This window comes from Aulostomus chinensis, chromosome 23 (assembly GCF_037954235.1).
Source record: "Aulostomus chinensis isolate RoL2024-O1b breed Wild chromosome 23, RoL_Achi_v1.0, whole genome shotgun sequence".
In the NCBI taxonomy this organism is placed as follows: domain Eukaryota; kingdom Metazoa; phylum Chordata; class Actinopteri; order Syngnathiformes; family Aulostomidae; genus Aulostomus; species Aulostomus chinensis.
This window is the reverse complement of record NC_141342.1, coordinates 10,369,091-10,387,936: the sequence shown is the minus strand read 5'-3', so window position 1 is coordinate 10,387,936 and position 18,846 is coordinate 10,369,091. Positions and strand designations below refer to the sequence as shown.

The following is an 18,846-nucleotide window of genomic DNA, read 5'->3' as shown; positions in this document are numbered from 1 at the left end:
GTATTTTTTTTTGTGAATAAACACAAGACTTTACAAAACTTAACAAAGACAGAGTTTTGAGATGTCACACTGAGATGACGGAGATTTGAGATGACACGTTGAGATGGCACTCTGAGATGACAGATTTGAGATGACACATTGAGATGACAGAGATTTGAGATGACACATTGAGATGACACTGAGATGATGGAGATTTGAGATGACACTGAGATGACAGATATTTGAGATGACACACTGAGATGACAGAGATTTGAGATGACACTCTGAGATGACACTCTGAGATGACACTCTGAGATGACACATTGAGATGACACATTGAGATGACACATTGAGATGACAGAGATTTGAGATGACACGTTGAGATGACACTGAGATGACGGAGATTTGAGATGACACGTTGAGATGACACTGAGATGACGGAGATTTGAGATGACACGTTGAGATGACACTCTGAGATGACACGTTGAGATGACACTCTGAGATGACACGTTGAGATGACACATTGAGATGACGGAGATTTGAGATGACACGTTGAGATGACACATTGAGATGACGGAGATTTGAGATGACACGTTGAGATGACACTGAGATCACGGAGATTTGAGATGACACGTTGAGATGACACACTGAGATGACAGATTGAGATGACACGTTGAGATGACACTCTGAGATGACACATTGAGATGACACATTGAGATGACGGAGATTTGAGATGACACGTTGAGATGACACTGAGATGACAGATTGAGATGATGGAGATTTGAGATGACGGAGATTTGAGATGACACTCTGAGATGACAGATTGAGATGATGGAGATTTGAGATGACACATTGAGATGATGGAGATTTGAGATGACACATTGAGATGACACTGAGATGACGGAGATTTGAGATGACGGAGATTTGAGATGACACATTGAGATGATGGAGATTTGAGATGACACTTTGAGATGACACTGAGATGACGGAGATTTGAGATGACACGTTGAGATGACACTCTGAGATGACAGATTGAGATGATGGAGATTTGAGATGACACATTGAGATGATGGAGATTTGACATGACACATTGAGATGACACTGAGATGACGGAGATTTGAGATGACACATTGAGATGACACTGAGATGATGGAGATTTGAGATGACGGAGATTTGAGATGACACATTGAGATGACGGAGATTTGAGATGACACATTGAGATGACACTGAGATGACTGAGATTTGAGATGACACATTGAGATGACGGAGATTTGAGATGACAGATATTTGACACAACATTTAAAGATGTCCGTTCTCTTGAGTTGACCCACTGAGATGGCAGAGTTTATGGAAGACAGACATTACATACTGTATATTTACAGGTTATAGACTGAGATGGCAGAGTTTATGGAAGACAGACATTACATACTGTATATTTAGAGGTTATAGACTGAGATGACAGAGTTTCTGAGAAGAAAGAATGAGACAACTGAGCTATTGAGATGGCGTAAATTTTGAGATGACACGTAACGATGACAGCTTTTGAGAAGACAAAATTGGCTAAGCTTGTAAAATGACACTGAAATGACAGTTTTTAAGACAACACTTTTAGATGACAGTGTTTTTGAGATGACAGAATGACTGAAATCACAGTCAGATTGTCAGCGAGTCATATTTGCTGTCACTTTACCCATGGCTCTGCCTCGCAAACAGGGACCACTTCAATTGATGAAGGGCCGGGACCCTTCAGACATCAAGCCCTGCATGGTAAGAAGGGTTGAGGTGTTGCAGTAATGTTGGAACCCCAAGATCAGCTGGCGATACACTTGTGAAAAATAAACACCTTTGGCTTCTATGTAAAATGACTTTTCTTATAGTTTATTAAATATTTAAACAAAAAAATATGAAGCAATGGGTTTGAGGAGGAACATCAAGTTGGGGTCATCTGGACTCATATCTCTACTGTTAATAGATTTTCTTTTATTCATAATAATAATAGCCTAATAATATAATTGTATACAGAATATACTATAGGTAAGGGGGAAAAAAACACTGTTAAGTCACACTTGAAGTAGAAATGAATCCAAGTATTAATGTTTCCTCTCAATTTACATTCAAAGCCCCGTTTTTTCAAACAAAACATACTAAATAACTCAAAGAATGCAGTAAAACTGGTAAAGTTTTGAATCTGTCAACAATGTCATTTTTAATACCTACATACGAAGGACGTTGAAACAGTGAGCAGGTACTCTGTGGTTTGTCTGAATCAATAATGTTGTTGCCCTCACTTGTGCGCCACCTGTACCATGACCCCGCTGCATGAGCGGATCGTGCGCAGTGAAGACCTGGCGGAGCGACGGGGTCTCAGTCACGTATCGCCGGAGCTGGATCGTACAGCCGAGTGCCAGAACGATTGCCGCCTGAACGTGAATATATCATCATGACGCACGACTGCTGACAGGTTGTTGCCCTGCTGGTGCAAGGAAAGACGCATCATATAAGGAAGTAACCGAATCATACAATGGTCAACTCTAACTTCTGGGATTTTTTTTTTGGGGGGGGGGGGGGGGACGCACTAAAAAACCGTGAAGGGCACTGAAAAAAATGTTTTTGAATGAATGGAGCCGAGCGCGCGGCCAACAGAGGATCGCAGTCATCGTGATGACGTAGGGGGTGGTGGATGGAGTCGTTAGCTCGGGCTTGATATCAGGAAACACTTATTTTATCTAATATATAGAACACGGACTTCGTCTCTGACAGTCCGATAAACCTGTTACCACACACGCTGCTGCATCCGTGCGCTCCTCGCCCCCTAATCTAGTCACGTCACGCCGCAGCTGAGTCCCAGCCAGCGAGCTGCGTCAAGGTCCCGACAAACTTGTTAAAGCGCGTGATTGCAAGCGTGTAACTCCTGAAATGAAAACGCCCACCGGAAACTTTAGTGATAATAATAATAATAAAAAAAAACTTTATCATTTATTAAGAAAACATTGGACGACAAAGGACTTCCGCATTAGAATGTTCACAGCTGTCCACAGATGTGACGCATCAGTAACTACCTGCTCAGCACGTCCACACACATGTTTGGGGGGCTGTGAGGTGAAACTCGTGCTTCTGTCACCTCAATGTGACCTGCGTCCGCCATACCGTTATGAAGGGAACGCACGGCTGCAGTGTCTATGCACGGGAGCGCGCGCTCTCGCTTATCAGAGGAATTGCACACTTCCAGCCAACCGAATAAGTCACCTCGAGCTCCCGCCGGCAACCGCTCCAGAGGTAACGTCTTTATTTTCATTTTGTTCATATCGAGAGAAACTGTGATAAATAGGTGGGAATTAAAAAAAAAAAAAACATCTCCAACTCTCGTCTGACAATGATGAGTCACGTTTTAGTTTCAATTTTAGATGCATTATTATCAGCTGTGGGCTTTTCCCCTTAAAATTGTTATTTATCACAGGGAATCTTTTTTTTTTTTAATTTGCAAAAAAACTTAGCTTACATGAAAGTAGTCTGGAGGAAACCCCTTTAATCATAATTATCGATAAGCGGTCGTGCGAACATCGATAAACGCGACAAAAATAATTTAGAAAAGAGTCGAAATCGGGGGCTCGCTCGTCAAACGATTGTGTTTAGGTGGCCACTGCGTCGTCTGAAGGATTATAAAAGAATGAGTGTTCGATTAGACAGCTACATTTCTCGAAAATTCCTCAGGGTGACGCAAGCAACACCCCCCAATATCTCCTAAAAATAATCCTGCGCGTCCTCATTTGTGGACTCCGATATCACCTCTTTTTATGGCAGGTGGGATGTTCCACCCATGAGCCTCACACCAGTGTTTATCAGAGAGCAGCTGTCCTGTATTTGACCCATAAAGAATTGTTGTTTGCTGTTTTTGATGAGGAGTCTCTCCACAGAGGTAAGAATGGCTGAAGACATTCAGACCAAACTGCAAAACTACCGCACTGCTCCCTTCGATGCCAGATTCCCCAACCAGAACCAGACCAGGAACTGCTGGTCCAACTACATGGGTAAGACTGAGTCTAGGTCACCGGCCTTTATTTCTCACCCCTCCTAAATAAAAGTCAAAAGAATTATGATGTCATCATAAAGGGTAAAAAGTAGAAATTGAAAACGATATTTGAATAACAAGTAATGCCCTTAATGCATTGAAGGTCACGTAAAACGTGTCCAAAGCAGGTGAAGGTCTTAAGAGGTGCTGACCTCTGACCTGGGTCTAATCCTGTTTAAGCTTTCTTGTTGCTCGCTGACATGACCTGTTACTCTGGAAACGCGCATCTAGACCGTCATTCATTGTCATCGTTCCTCTATCAACAGACTTTCACCGCTGCCAGAAAGCTCTGGATGCAAAGGGGGTAGATAACGCTCCTTGTGACTGGTACAAGAGGGTCTACACATCTCTCTGCCCCATCGGCTGGGTAAACGCCTACAGCTCATCGCTTCGTTTGGCGCATCTTTGTGACAGCACAGTTCAAGTTGATTATGGTAGAATATAAAGGTTAGACTAGTTTGCGTGGGCTAAGTTTGTTTCGTAGAGTTATTTTAACATTCGTCACATTCCTGTGAGTTCCTGCTCCAGCTTGAGTGTCAACACAGCAGAGTTGTAGTCTAATGGAGGGGACAGGAGAGTTCAACTACACAAAAGCAGGAAGCTAGAGGGGTTATTTATCTACGTTCTACGTCTATCGCAAAAGGTCATCCACATGTTTTTGATGTGCACTCATGAAGGTCTGAAGGTATAGGTAACAGGAAACACAGGCCTTGGTCAGAGTACCAACCCAAAACTGATTTTTTGGTTGCGTCTACACTGTGGACGGTGTGAACATTCCATGGGAAATCTGATTTTTTTTGTTGTTGTTGTTGTTGTAAATCTTATCCAAATCACATTTGGAGGTGGTTTGAAATCTGATTCCAATCAGATTTCAACAGTCTGGATGCTCAAAGAGGATTTCAATGTGTCTTTTTTTTGTCACCCATAACCGTATTATCCATGAGTCGTAACTGAGTCCAGTTGTTGTCTCGTGGATGAATTGGTGATATCGGAACGCAACAAATCTTATATCATCACGTGCAAATACAATTGCGGGCAGAAAAAGATGTGATCCGGTGACCGTGTATTAAAAGGGCATAGGAACAGGGAGGATTTGGAACATTCAAGTATTGGAATTAAAGAAAAAGAGTAGTAGTCGTAAAATTATGTTTTATGGTTTTTGTAGTCGATCAAAACAATAACTGAAGACATAAAGCGATGGTTTGTGAAGTCGCATGGAATCATGTGAACGTCATCAAGTGCTGCCGTAGAGTGCAACAGCACTGGGACTCTTGACATGCACTCACTGGCCACTTTATTAGGTACACCTTGCTAGTACCGGGTTGGACCCCCTTTTGCCTTCAGAACTGCCTTAATCCTTCGTGGCATACATTCAACAAGGTACTGGAAACATTCCTCAGAGAGTTTGGTCCATATTGACATGATAGCGTCACGCAGTTGCTGCAGATTTGTCGGCTGCACATCCATCATGCGAATCTCCAGTTCCACCACATCCCAAGGTGCTCTATTGGATTGAGATCCGGTGACTGGAGGCCATTTGAGTACAGTGGACTCATTGTCATGTTCAAGAAACCAGTCTGAGATGATTTGAGCTTTAAGACATGGTGGGTTATCCTGCTGGAAGTAGCCATCAGAAGAGGGGAACACTGTGGTCATAAAGGGATGAAGATGGTCAGCAACAATACTCAGGTAGGCTGTGGCGTTGCAACGATGCTCAATTGGTACTAAGAGGCCCAAAGTGGGCCAAGAAAATATCCCCCACACCATTACACCACCACCACCAGCCTGAACCGTTGATACAAGGCAGGATGGATCCATGCTTTCATGTTGCTGACGCCAAATTCTGACCCTACCATCTGAATGTCACAGCAGAAATCAAGACTCATCAGACCAGGCAACGTTTTTCCAATCTTCTGTTGTCCAATTTTGGTGAGCCTGTGCGAATTGTAGCCTCAGTTTTCTGTTCTTAGCTGACAGGAGTGGCACCCAGCGTGGTTTTCTGCTGCTGTAGCCCATCTGCCTCAAGGTTCGACGTGTTGTGCGTTCAGGGATGCTCTTCTGCATACCTTGGTTGTAACGAGTGGTTATTTGAGTTACTGTTGCCTCTCTATCAGCTCGAACCAGTCTGGCCATTCTCCTCTGACCTCTGGCGTCAACAAGGCATTTTTGCCCACAGAACTGCCGCTCACTGGATAGTTTCTCTTTTTCGGACCGTTCTCTGGAAACCCTAGAGATGGTTGTGCGTGAAAATCCCAGTAGATCAGCAGTTTCTGAAATACTCAGACCAGCCCGTCTGGCACCAACAACCATGCCCCGTTCAAAGTCACTTAATGTCTACATGCCTAAATGCATTGAGTTGCTGCCATGTGATTGGCTGATTAGTAATTTGCGTTAATGAGCAGTTGGACAGGTGTGCCTAATAAAGTGGCCAGTGAATGTACATGTCACTGCACAGGTGTTCTCATCAAGCAGCTGAGCCAGAGCCAGCAGCGCTGAGAACCTGGCACCTTCACTCTCGGTCGCTAGCTTCTAGTGGAAAAAAAAAGATAACATTCATATGAAAATGACATTTGAGTTAAATCGTGAAAGGTTGTTAGAAGATGATAGAAAAAAAAGCTTTGATACTCAAGTGCAAACCTCCAGGCGTGCTGATCTGACATCAGCGGACCTCAACAAATCAGAGAACAAATAGAAACATGTTCTGCTGTAATGTAGGAAGTGAGCTAGTGTGCAGGAACGGCTTAATTATTTGCATTGCTTAACAACAGTCAAGTACTGGTTGAGCTGTGGAACCACCTGTGTTGGTGGAGTCAAATAAATGATTGAAGAAACAAGCAAATCATGATCTGTTGTTACTCATTAGTTAACTGACAAATGTATGAAGGTTGTATTGAAGCATGGTCCCGCGTGAGGTGCTGTACTGATATTCTGTACAACAGCACAACCTGGTATGTGATATCGCTTCATTGCATTATTCATGTTCAGTTTATTCATGGCATTTCATTCTAATGAAATAGTTAAAAGCTAACATTGGCTAACGTAATGCTAGTTTGCTAACTCACCGTTAGATGAAACCATTCAGTTTATGTTGCTAGCATCACAGGGCAAACTCAGTAACAAAGTAGCCTAGCATCACTATTTGTGGTCGAGAGAGAGAGAGGGAGAGAGAGAGATAGATGCACGGTGGTGCAGTGGTCAGCACTGTCACCTCACAGCGAGAAGCTTACAGTTTCAAGTCCTGGCTCCAGCACGGGATCTTTCTGTGTGGAGTCTCCATGTTCTCCCTGTTCCTGTGTGGGTTCTCTCTGGTACTCCAGCTTCCTCCCACAGTCCAAAGACATCAAGAGGGGACGAGGCTGATTCCATCCACACATCCATTTTCTTCCGCTTATTCCTATTAAGAGTCACAGGGGGGCTGGAGCCCATCCCAGCAGCCTTTGGGCGAGAGGTAGGGTTCACCCTGGACGGGTCGCCAGTCCATCCAGTATCAATCAGCCTCCTCCAGGCTGATTGATACTCTAAATTGACCGTAGGTGTGACTGTGAGTGTGAATGGTTGTCTGTCTCTATGTGCTGGCCCTGTGATGGACTGGTGACCTGTCCAGGGTGAACCCCACCTCTCACCCGAAGGCTGCTGGGATAGGCTCCAGCCCCCCCGTGACCCTTAACAGGATAAGTGGTATAGAAAATGTGTGTATATATAAATATACATGTATACACACACACACACACACACATATATGTATATGTATGTGTATATATTATAAATCCACACACATATTTTAATGGATACATTTTTTTTTGGTGTCCCTTAGGTTGAAAAATGGGATGAGCAGAGAGAAGCGGGAACATTTCCGGGAAAGATCTGATGCTCTACCAAGCAGCAGGTCTACGAAGACTTAATGTTCCAGCTCTATGTTTGTATACGTGGTTGGAGACCGTGAGGCTCTTACTACCATGTTTCCACCACCACTGCTGTGTCACATGTGCACTGTCTAACTGAATGGTCATTCCTTACCAATACCATGAAATGTACAGCAGGGTCTGCATTAAAAACTACCTTCTGGTATATTTATGGAGCTCAGGCGTCCTGAAACTTTTACATTTTATAGTGACTGTTGTGTTGGTGTGATTCAGAAGGGGTCAACTGAGGACATGAACACTATAAATACACACCTGTGATGCAAAACACACTATTTCAGGTCAAGGTCATTTCTTTCTTTACAAGAAACCAGCAAACAAGGGTCAAGATATTTCTCATAAAACTCGTGGAATATATTTTTATTCTTTCAAATAAGTCTACATCAAATAGACATATATAATCAACATTAGAAAAATAATTAAATATTTCAAATTACAAAAATGTCACACATGCAGTGCTAACCACCAACCCACAGAGCAGGGCTGACATACACAGTAATGACTAATGTTACTGTTGGACATGAAATTAAATACATAAAACTGCATTTCATTTACAATTACTCCAAACTTGTAGGAGTCAAGAAATCGTTGACATTGGGGCTCAATGAAGCAGTAAAACACAAGTGTTTTAAGATGATAATAACCACAGCTAATGTAGAAGTTTCCATGCGACAGGATGGTTAATAGTGAATAAATGATTAGTACATCAGTGAAGGCAGAACCACGTTTTTCCCTTTTTAAAGATCCTTTGTCTCAATTTGAGGTAAGTTTATAGTATCTGCATATTAGAAGTTGCCTTTTACTGTATCTACTCAAAAACTTGCAAATGTAGGGGTTTTTGTTTTGTTTTTTTCATTCCTATTCTAACCAAAGGACTGAAACTGTTTTACATGCTCAGGATGTCTTAAAAACAAAACAAAAAAACAACAACTTCTAAAGCAACTTTTATAAAGGTCACTTGGATGTCAAGGGTTTTTCTACCTGAAGCAGAAAAGGTAAATTTCGGGAAAAAATGTTTGTAGAGTGTAGAGTGAAGCTTTTCACAGCTTGAATTTTAATCGAAGTTGAATCGCACAAAAGCTGACCACTGTACTGTGAAGCTACACATGAACCACTTAAGCCATCAATAGAAATCCATCAAAGATGAATACCTCACTGGAAGTAAACCCTTCAATGTACTTTGAGTGCCAACGTAACATAGAAATGACTAACAACGAGTGTCTGCATAGCATTTCATTGGCTGGCAGGTGTGTTGGTCAGTTCTCAAAGCCATGAGGTGAAGAGGTGATGGACTCAGTTCATCAGTGAATGTGCTATCATCCAGGTGTGAGAGTGTAGTCGTGTGGCATTGGGAGGTGGGTTTTTTTTTGTCGTCGTGTATTTACATGCCACGAGCAGCATTAAAATATGCAGCACAAAAGTCACAGACAGCAGCCACGGATCATATATAGAGGCACGGTCACTGGGCTGATAGAATGCAGCCTCTCAGGCTCACCCTGGCACTGTGGGTGGGGGAGGGAGCTAACCGTACACTACCAGTCCCGTAAGGTGTGTTTACACAAAGGGAGGAGAGAGTGATCCAACCAGAAAGTGGAATCGTGTGTGTGTGTGTGTGTGTGTGCGCACAAACCAAATGTGGATCACGCGCACAAATCCTCGCTCAGCTTCTGGATTTACTGGGTTCCGATCAATAGGTCCTTAGATTTGCATCTAAAATTTGCATTTTGGTCTTAAATGTGATTTTGATAGGTCTAAACGAATTAATAGAATTAGGAAGTTACTCTTATGTTGCAATAGTGTTACATTTGCATAGTAAGCACTATGGCATGTGTCAGTTCCACCAACAACTCATGATCGTGGAACTAATGGTCTTTAACTCCGCAGCCCCCGGGGAACTTATCAGAGAACACCCAGCTTGCATGCTTAGCGACCAAGCTTGAGCAATCAGGGCAAAGATAAATACTCAGACTAATGCCATCATGAAAAATAAACCCAGCGGAGGATGGAGAGCAGCACACAAAGACTGACTGCATCAAACCCCAGAACTCAACGTTAGGATTGAAGTCACAAACTCGTCAGCTAATATTACTAATTAGCATTCTAGCTAATGGTAAACACACTTCTAGCCCTGTGCGTGTGTGCGTGTGCATGCAAAAACTCCCTGCAGAAGTATTCATGGCTTGTTAACACGAGTCGACCCTCACCCGCTCTCTGATTTGACATCTATGCAGGCTATGTTTCATGACTATGGCTGAGAGAAAGTCTGACAGGGAAGAGTTTGGTAAACCTCCAACCGTGAGATCAGTCACCATGCGTCCTTTGCTGTGACTGGGAAGGTCTGGTGATGGCATTTTGCATAACAGTTCTTCTCATTAGCGAACGCATGTCACCTGTGAGATGACAGTATACCATGGTACAGGGCTGCCCAGGTAAAAAAAATTATATAAATAAATAAATAATTAATTACAATTGGACTGATGATAGGATATTCAAAATCATGGAAAAAATAGAATGGAAATCTTGTTTTTACAATGAGAATGAAATTTTCACACAAAAACAACACTGTAAATCACCATTTATGCAGTTTTCGTCCTTGTGGTGAAAAATGCTCTTTAAATATGTAGGCGATCTAATTCACCATTATATTTTTCACAATTTGTGCAGGATGTAAATTTGACACGAGTGAAATGAGAAAAAAAAAAACAGAGCGTGAGAAACAGTGGTACACCGATAAAAGACTTAGTAACAACACAAAATGTGTTGACTTTTAGCCCTCTACCTGCCTGCTGGAGAATTACTCTTACAATGAAACAAGAAAGGTGTTTAAAATGTTGTTACCAGTTAGGTTAATGAGGCATTTCTTAAATAACTATTTCAAATTAAAAAAAAAAAATTCCAGTATTTCCTAATAATATGAATTTTTATGGCAAGAACAACTATAGCTGCCAAAAACAAAGTAAAGAAAAATGCGCCAGCTGTTTGAATTTTAGGATACTTTACATTTGCTTTGGGAGGGTTAATAATGTATATCAAGATGGTTCTGGGTCAGTAGTAATTAGTTAGTCTGGAGCCCTACTTAGTGTGACCACGCGTAGAAATGTACTTTTATGAGTAATCCTGGGAGATACTTATTCTGTCCGAGTATTTTTTTCTTAAAACATTTTTGGGAAACACTGAATTCGGTGTTCAATTTCATCTAAAGTGGAGTCTTGAGACTTAAATTTGACTTAGTGGAGCCTGCGGGAAACCTGTCTGATCAAAGGGAGGGGGGTCTCAAAGGTCCCCCAGCAGACATCCACCGGGGGAGAAACAGCCAGTAACAGTTCCGATCGTTTCTTTTGAGCACTGGATTCGTGTTTGTCTGTTCATCAGGCACTCAGTACCTCCTCTTTCCTTGCTTCCCACCATCAGTCATGCAGGTCTTTGGCCGAAGAGCTGCAGGAACAACACCAACTTTTAGCGAAACATTTGATTGAGGAAATCACATTTCTGGTTTGATGACATTTCAAAACTTCTCAGTCCTGTTTCGGTTTTGTTATATCACCTGGATCGGCCGTGTGCTTCTTTTTAGTGTGATGGATTATCTGATTCTCATTGGTCATCTTCACATCTTGATCTTCCACGTAATTACTGCAACACAGCAAAAACATTAAGACAAAGCATGCGAGGTTAATGTCGAGCCACATCTACGGACGTGTCGGTTGAAGCAACAAGACACAATGGAGGGTTAACTGATAACGTTTGGAACCAGCGAGGTGAGTCAGTCACAAAGAAGAGACAAAGGAGGAGAGGACGCATCACAAGTCGGGAGTGCGTGGTGAGGATGTGAGATGACTGAAGGGGGGGAGATTTCAGGGCACTGGAGGAATCCTCAATTACAGGAAGTGACCACAGGGGGGTGCTGACATGAGGCTTTCAGGGCTCTGTTACTCACTGTTGGTAGTGTCTGCTGCCACGGGGGCTGAAGTGGAGAAGAGCACAGCCCAGTTCACAACAACTCACCAGTCACCACAGCAGGGTTTGCTTCCCCGTAGTAGACTCGATAACGGTGTTGAACATTAACAAGCACATAATAAAAGTAAACTGCTGAACAAATCCTTTTATGTGCTAAAAGGTGACATGCATATATTAGAAGGGGCCAGAAAAATCCGCCAGGAGGAAGTCATTCTTATCTACGGAGACACGCTGGTGTACCTGATGACGGTGTTCCTCTCCCGGTGTGCAATGTAGGCGTTGTCAGTGAAGAGGATGGTGTGGTAGGGTACCACTGGTTTACAGGTAGGCAGAATACCTCGCGCTACGTGGCTCACGCTGTCCAAGATACCATTATACACCAGCAGATCATCCACCAGCAGCTGCGCGCGCGCACACACACACACACACACACAAGCAGATTTTGCAGCCTTAAGTCCAAAGCTATATTAGTCTACTTCACAGAAAACAAGCTTACCCCAAACTCCTTCACTCCTCTCTGGGGGGTCTTGGAGTAGTTCCACAGTTTGATCATGGACACGGTCACTGGCTGATCAAAGATGACATACACACGGTTCACCTGTGTGGATGAAGACAAGCAAACATGAGTGTCTGAGTGAGGTGTGACCACGTACTCCCTTTGACGCGCACGCACACACACACACACACACACACACACACACACACACACACACACACACACACACACACACACACACACACCCTCACCAGTCCAGGCAGCACCGGTGCTAGCCACATGTGTCTTCCATCAAGGGTGTTGTTGACTCCATCTATTAATTTATCTGGAGTTCTCACATCACCACTCACACTGTCCAGAGCGTTCACACTGTCTGGAAAAGCAGCGATGTCTGGTAATAAACTGTTGAGGAACAGACGTTCAATTATATCCACCAATTCTCTTTCAGCACCTCATTAGTTTTACAGCTGGTGACATATTTAATCATCTAAAAAGGATACTGTTGTCACTAAGGCTGATCTTCTCATGGTTCTGGTTGTAAAACTCAAGTCCGTTAAGGCCGATGTAGTAAGGGTCCCCCCAGGATGTTAGAAGCTGCAGCTGAAAAATGACTGGCAGACAAAAGTCAAGGAATACATCACATGATGCATCAGGTCTAACAAAACACATCAAGTCTGGAAGGCTGGAGGAAGGATACATCCACAAGGCATGATGGGAGCTTCATAGTCCATGCTGGCCTGCTCTGACTTCTTAGTGCTCCCTCTGAATTGGTAACAAACCAATTACATGTTAGAAAATGCATTTTTAAAAGTCAAACCAGCACAAATACAGTAGATCTCCTGTTCTTACTTGTTGGGGTGGTTTTCAGCACTCTTGTTGTCAGTGGGTGTCTGGACAAAATCTATAAAGAGGATCTCCTGAGCAAAGTCAAAGTGACTGTTGCCTGGTCCTTTCCTGATCAGGAATCCCTCTGATGGGGAGATCGCTACGTCATCCATAAACACGTGGATCACCTTCACCTGGAGCGGAGACACAGACATTTTTACTCCTCTGGTGCTCAAAATCATTAGGTAAGTCCTGTGTGATGTTTGGAGCAGGTTTGCAAGCTTTTTGTACTTTTGTACACATCAGAGTTTGTTTTTTTCTTTTGTTTTGATTTTTCTTTTATCCATCTTAAAAACGATCAGCCTTTCACTGATCTGTTCCTCCGAACGGTGTATGCATAGTTTAACATATCTATTTAAATTTTAGACAAGTGTCTCACCCCTCGGTAAGAATCCTCCGGGGACTTGTTGTAGTTCCAGATCCGGAGCCCAGCAATGGTCTGAGCCTTGTTAAAGGTGATGTTCAAGGTGTGGGGCTCTCCATAGGAGAAAGGGATCAACCACATGTGCTCATCATCCGTGGTAATGTTGTGGCCATCTATAAGTCTGAGGAATGACAACAGTGTTTAGATCGCGTATGATGAGCATCATATTATTTTTGATAATGTGGAAGTTATTTTTATTTCCTTTCTTTTTGGCCTCATACTGATAATAATTGCTTGTTTTGCCAATGACAGATAGTGAGGTTATTTTACTCTCCGTGTCAGTGAATTCAACATTTACAGAAAGCCCACGGAAACAGACGTACTTATCAAGGGTGCGTAAGTCTTGTCCGTACTCAGGCAAGTCATTGAGGTCCCTGGGTGAAGCAGCCATAATACTGAGGTCTAAGGGTAAGCTCTCTCCATCCTTTCCTACCACCTCCAACCCCGTCAGACCCATGTAATGGGAGTCCCCCCACGTTAGTGTCAGTTCCAGTCGAAGGCCTGGCATAAAGGGAGAGACAATCATTCCAGCTCTCTCACTGAACATTTTTTAACTCTCAAACAGGAACTACACAGAAGAGGAAGTGAACATGTGATGAATACTCACACTTTCCAGTGTACATCCCCGGAATATACTCTATGTTGTCTTCAGACTGACTCACAGAGGAGTCGAGGCGAAGTTTCAGCTAAGAGAAGATGTGGACGAATTTAAAGCAGTACATTATACCTTTCTGTTGATACTAGTTTATGCTCAATGCCTGTTACACTGTCACCTGTACTTCCATTACTTGTGTGTGTGCTTATTTCCATGCATTTTCAAACAAACCTGTATATTTGACGCTGCCATACTTACAGTGAGGTCTTCCTCTCTGAAACCCGCCTGGGTGAAGGGTCTTTCCTCCCCCTCTCCATCTGCAGTGCGAGGTCGCTGCAGCTCCTCCTCATGTACCAGACTTTCTGCTCCTTCACCTTCGCTAAGGAAGGTTTCATCGTAGCGTGACATTGCCTCCAAGATTTCATCGTCCGTGGTGAAGAGGATTGTGTCACCAAACTGGTCCAATCCTATATTTAAAAGGAAGAGGGCAAGAAATATCAGCTGCTGAAAAGGTAAGCAGTTAAACATCTGAGGTCATTTAATTCAGATACCTCCAGACAACGTCCCGGAAGCCTTTGCGATCTCGCCCCTGAAGATGCACCTTCCATCAAGTAGCATTTCCACCTCCTTTGCCCCTCGAAAAGAGTGGATGCGTGACTTGTTGTAGTTCCACACACGGATCATGGCAACCTGGAAAGGATCTCTAAAGTCCAGGAAGATGGTGTGGCAACGCCCAGGGGTGAATGGGGCCAGCCAAAGGTGCATATCATCCTGCGTGCGATTAACACCATCAATCAAGTTGGTGACTACACGTGGATCCTTGCCATAAGCTGGGAGAATGTTGATGTCAGGAGGGTCAGCATGGATGTGAGCAGGTTGCAGTGGTTCTCCGCTGGAGCTGAAAACCTCCAGGCCGTTAAGGCCCACATAGTGGCGATCGCCCCAAGTGGACAGGATGTTGATGACCAACCTTTGCCCCCGGGGTAACACTGGGATTTCAAACTCTTCTTCCCGCTCCATGAATGCATCATCATCTAGGCCTTCACACAGTGCCCCCTCGGCAGCAAATGAGGAAAGTGGGCTACTGGGTGCTACCGAGGAGTTGACAGGGAGTGAAGGTGGACCACGGCCCTGACGCTGCAGGAATTCGTCAAAGATGTCCCCTTCAAAGCTCATGTTGGAGATGCGTCCCCGCTGACATTGATTAAACTTGGTGAGGGAGTCCCAGGACTCCATGAGGGTGTCATCCTGCTGGCTATGCAGCTGGGCTCTAGGGGTGCACTTCCTCCTGTTTACCAGTGAAAACGGTTGTCCTGCAGGATACACAAACGGGGGCCGTGAAGCAACAGTATGAGAAAGAGAATAAGGAAATCCTTTGATAATATACAGTTACGTGTATAATCAAACACTGACATGATAGGATATCATCGATGTACTGTTCAATCATACACTTTCTCTGATGTTCTTTTGCCACATTAGTCAAACCTCACCTTAGCAAAAAAAAAAGAATTTGCAGCTCCTGTGGCCACATTGCAAGTTGGATATTTTTGCAACCTTGATATAAAAGGAGTCATTATAACATCAGATATGGCAGCAGCTGGGCCTACCTGTGTTTGACAGTGTCATAGCTCTAAGGTGTTGACCCTCCGTCGGCCTGGCGTTGAATGCAATGTTGCGAAATGAGCTCCTGCGTCCACTGACGGGCCGGTCAAGCTTTTGCTCTCCAAGTTCCTCCAGCAGGTCACAATTCAGGTCCAAAGAGTCAGCCTTTCCTTGACCCCCATTTACTGATCGCTCTGCTCCCCTGCAAACCCGGCCTGGGTTACATGGTAGCTCTGGGAGCATTGAAGAGGATGAGGCGGATGAAGGTTTGGGTTCTGCAGACTGCTGAGGCACCAGCCACAGTGGCCTCTCCCTAATGGCCTCGCAGCCCTCTGGAGCAGCCCTGTTCATGGGCTGCAGCCACTGGGGGGCTACACGTGAGGAGGAAGGCTGCATGGTGACTGTCTGCTCCATGGGTGCTGGTTGCTCCACCTGCTGCCTGAGAAAAGAGTGTTCTTCAGAGCCAGCTAGGTCCGAAGAGTTTCTTTGCACTGAGGAACGACTGGCGTAGGAAGAAGCTGGTGAGGGAGAGATGGGTGGAAGTGGTGTGTGTGGGTTTTCCTGCATGTCTACCATGGCCTGGCCTGCTGCGTCTGACGACTGCTGAATGGAACTGTGCGGTCGCTGGGTGCTGCCACTGCTCCCACCCTTCCTGTCATCATGCCGTTGGGGGCTGGCCCCCCGGAGACTGTGTCCTGATGACACAGGGCTGGAAAACACAGAGTCTGAGGCCTGGAAATCCTGAAGATCAATAGTGGTGCTGTAGTCAACCACCTGGTTGCCGCGGCCCTTCTCCAGCTCCCCCTCAAACACCAATGTGCTGTTGAGGTACAGCTTTATATGGCGGGCACCAATGTCAAGTTCCTGAAAAATGTTAAAAAAATGATTTCCTTCACTATGAATATAAAATTAGGTTAAATCAATAATTTGCTGAAAATAAGACAAAATAAATGTAAATATTCATTCTGTAAAACTGCATATATTGAATGATGTTAACATAAAGATTAATATAAGTAACATAAGTTGAAGGCAAAGAAACACAACATGCAAAAATATACTTATATCTCTTATCTGGAAACTTCATTCATAGTCCTTAATAACCCCCCCACCCCCCCACCCCACTCCCAAACGCTAAGTAGCCCTCATAGATACAAAGTCCTGCTGTCTACGGTGGACGGATGGTTAAAACCCTGCTCAAATCTGCCTGATCCTCCATGAAGTAAACCAACGTGAAGCCGGGTCGGCCTAGAACGTCCGTCCCTCCAACACCTCCTTACCTTACAGGCGGATATGCTCCTTCACCATCCAGTACAGACGGACGCTCTAGAACACTGTAGTAACATTGGAAGAGTGGGTTTGTACCCCTCTATGAGCAGCAGTGAGGAGGAGAAGCACAAGCCCACGTTTCCCCTAACGCTAATCCTCTGTGGCTAATCTCTCACTGTTCTACATTTGGACGGGCTGACTGGCAGCTCAGCCAACCACTGCTTAAAGAGAACCACACCTCTGACGCAATCACACCAATATAGACACCTCATATCATAGAGACAAGCGTGTAGGATTTACGATTTCACCTGGCTAAAGGTATATCATCTCTGGGGACAAGACAGAGAAATTATTCAACAACCAAATTCATGCAAACTGTAATGAGAAATAGAAATACAAACATTCAGGCTTCTGTTGTAGTTCCAGATTTTAATGCGCGATATTCCAAAGTCTGGGGAGCATTCCGTGTTCCTAATGATGAAGTAGAGCTGGATGGGAGGGTGGAAGGGGCACGTCCACATGTGGCGGTCTTTGGTGGTCTGTCAACCCAATGGATCAGACAGGAGCAATCAGCAGATATGTAAATGATAATGTGATTCACATATACTTAACAGGATGGAAGGACTAACACTGCCCAAAGAGTACATATAGTTAGCATGATGGGAATGGGATTAAAATATCTTGCATCTCTAATTTTCAAATTATAATTTATGATTTTTTTTTTTAATGGAGAAATAGAAACATTCTTTACAAGATGCAGCAAAGAGCAGTCTTACCTTCACCTTGCCGTTGACTAAAGCCCCCAGATTACCAGGATAGTCAGCATTCCTGATGTCGAGGTCATGAGGTGACACGTACAGCTTCTTCTTTTTGTGGCAGAAAAACTGCAACTCAGTCAACCCAACCTGCAGAGCATTTCCCCAGTTTGACAGAATCTCCATGGTAACGTAGAGGGCAGGGGTGACGTCGGAGGATGGCCATCTCTGCAATGATGACACAAAGCATTGAAAAAGTGCCTGTACCACCCTCAGCAGAATGAGGATTATTCTGCTCAAATTTTGAAGCTAAGTTTGTGACTCACCGCCTGTTTACTGTAGTCTGTTTTTACACTCTGAGGAATATTGTAGCTGGGTCCAGAGTCCAGTTTCTCCAAGGCTTTCAGCAACTTTTGTTGCTCCCTGAAAACAAGGATGACATCCTGTATACCACGATATTTCAGACCTTCATAGTTGTCATGAGGGGGATAGTTAGGGTTGTTACGATGGCTATGATCACATGGATGACAATATTCCAATACTAACCTGATTAAGACAAAAATAAGCAGCGTCAACCTAAATAGAGTCGCAGCTTAAATGTTGAGCATTCCAATCGTAGCTGCATGATTGAAGTGTTTTGTAGACGTGTGTGCTTTAACCGCACAATGAAGTCCTACAGGAGTTTTCAAAGCATTTTTTTTTTGACTCGGCTCTTTGCATTATTAGCATGAAAAGACTCAAAATCAAACCAAAAACGCCACATGCAAAAGATTTCAGGTCTGATTTCAGAGGAAAACTCCGACATGGTATATGTAGCATGTAAACGGAAATATTCATCTTGTATGAAAAACTTACTTGGAATATTGTCTTTGAAATATGTCTGTGTTGCCCGAAATATGTC

General features: G+C 43.8%; 2 protein-coding genes across 2 annotated transcripts in view; one reads left to right on the top strand and one right to left on the bottom strand.

The window, feature by feature from the left end:
• The first annotated feature begins 3,066 nt into the window (after positions 1-3,066).
• Positions 3,067-8,118, top strand: cox6b1 (cytochrome c oxidase subunit 6B1). Its single transcript, XM_086194647.1, has 4 exons — positions 3,067-3,255; positions 3,894-4,007; positions 4,315-4,415; positions 7,863-8,118. The coding sequence occupies exons 1-4, from the start codon at positions 3,159-3,161 to the stop codon at positions 7,914-7,916; spliced, it is 366 nt and encodes a 121-aa protein (XP_086050773.1). The 5' UTR covers positions 3,067-3,158; the 3' UTR covers positions 7,917-8,118.
• A 195-nt stretch (positions 8,119-8,313) lies between these two features.
• Positions 8,314-18,846, bottom strand: part of katnip (katanin interacting protein) — a 17,838-nt gene continuing 7,305 nt past the window's right edge. Inside the window, exons 12-29 of the mRNA XM_086194646.1 lie at positions 18,272-18,368; positions 17,967-18,173; positions 17,592-17,729; positions 15,930-16,788; positions 14,874-15,635; positions 14,581-14,789; positions 14,335-14,413; positions 14,051-14,228; positions 13,683-13,848; positions 13,268-13,437; positions 13,116-13,180; positions 12,919-13,029; positions 12,670-12,809; positions 12,419-12,520; positions 12,163-12,323; positions 11,903-11,929; positions 11,513-11,598; positions 8,314-11,403 (exon numbers count right to left, since the gene is read on the bottom strand). Of these exons, the coding sequence (XP_086050772.1) occupies positions 11,345-11,403; positions 11,513-11,598; positions 11,903-11,929; positions 12,163-12,323; positions 12,419-12,520; positions 12,670-12,809; positions 12,919-13,029; positions 13,116-13,180; positions 13,268-13,437; positions 13,683-13,848; positions 14,051-14,228; positions 14,335-14,413; positions 14,581-14,789; positions 14,874-15,635; positions 15,930-16,788; positions 17,592-17,729; positions 17,967-18,173; positions 18,272-18,368 (3,616 nt within the window). The 3' untranslated portion in view covers positions 8,314-11,344. The remainder of the gene's footprint in view (positions 11,404-11,512; positions 11,599-11,902; positions 11,930-12,162; positions 12,324-12,418; positions 12,521-12,669; positions 12,810-12,918; positions 13,030-13,115; positions 13,181-13,267; positions 13,438-13,682; positions 13,849-14,050; positions 14,229-14,334; positions 14,414-14,580; positions 14,790-14,873; positions 15,636-15,929; positions 16,789-17,591; positions 17,730-17,966; positions 18,174-18,271; positions 18,369-18,846) is intronic.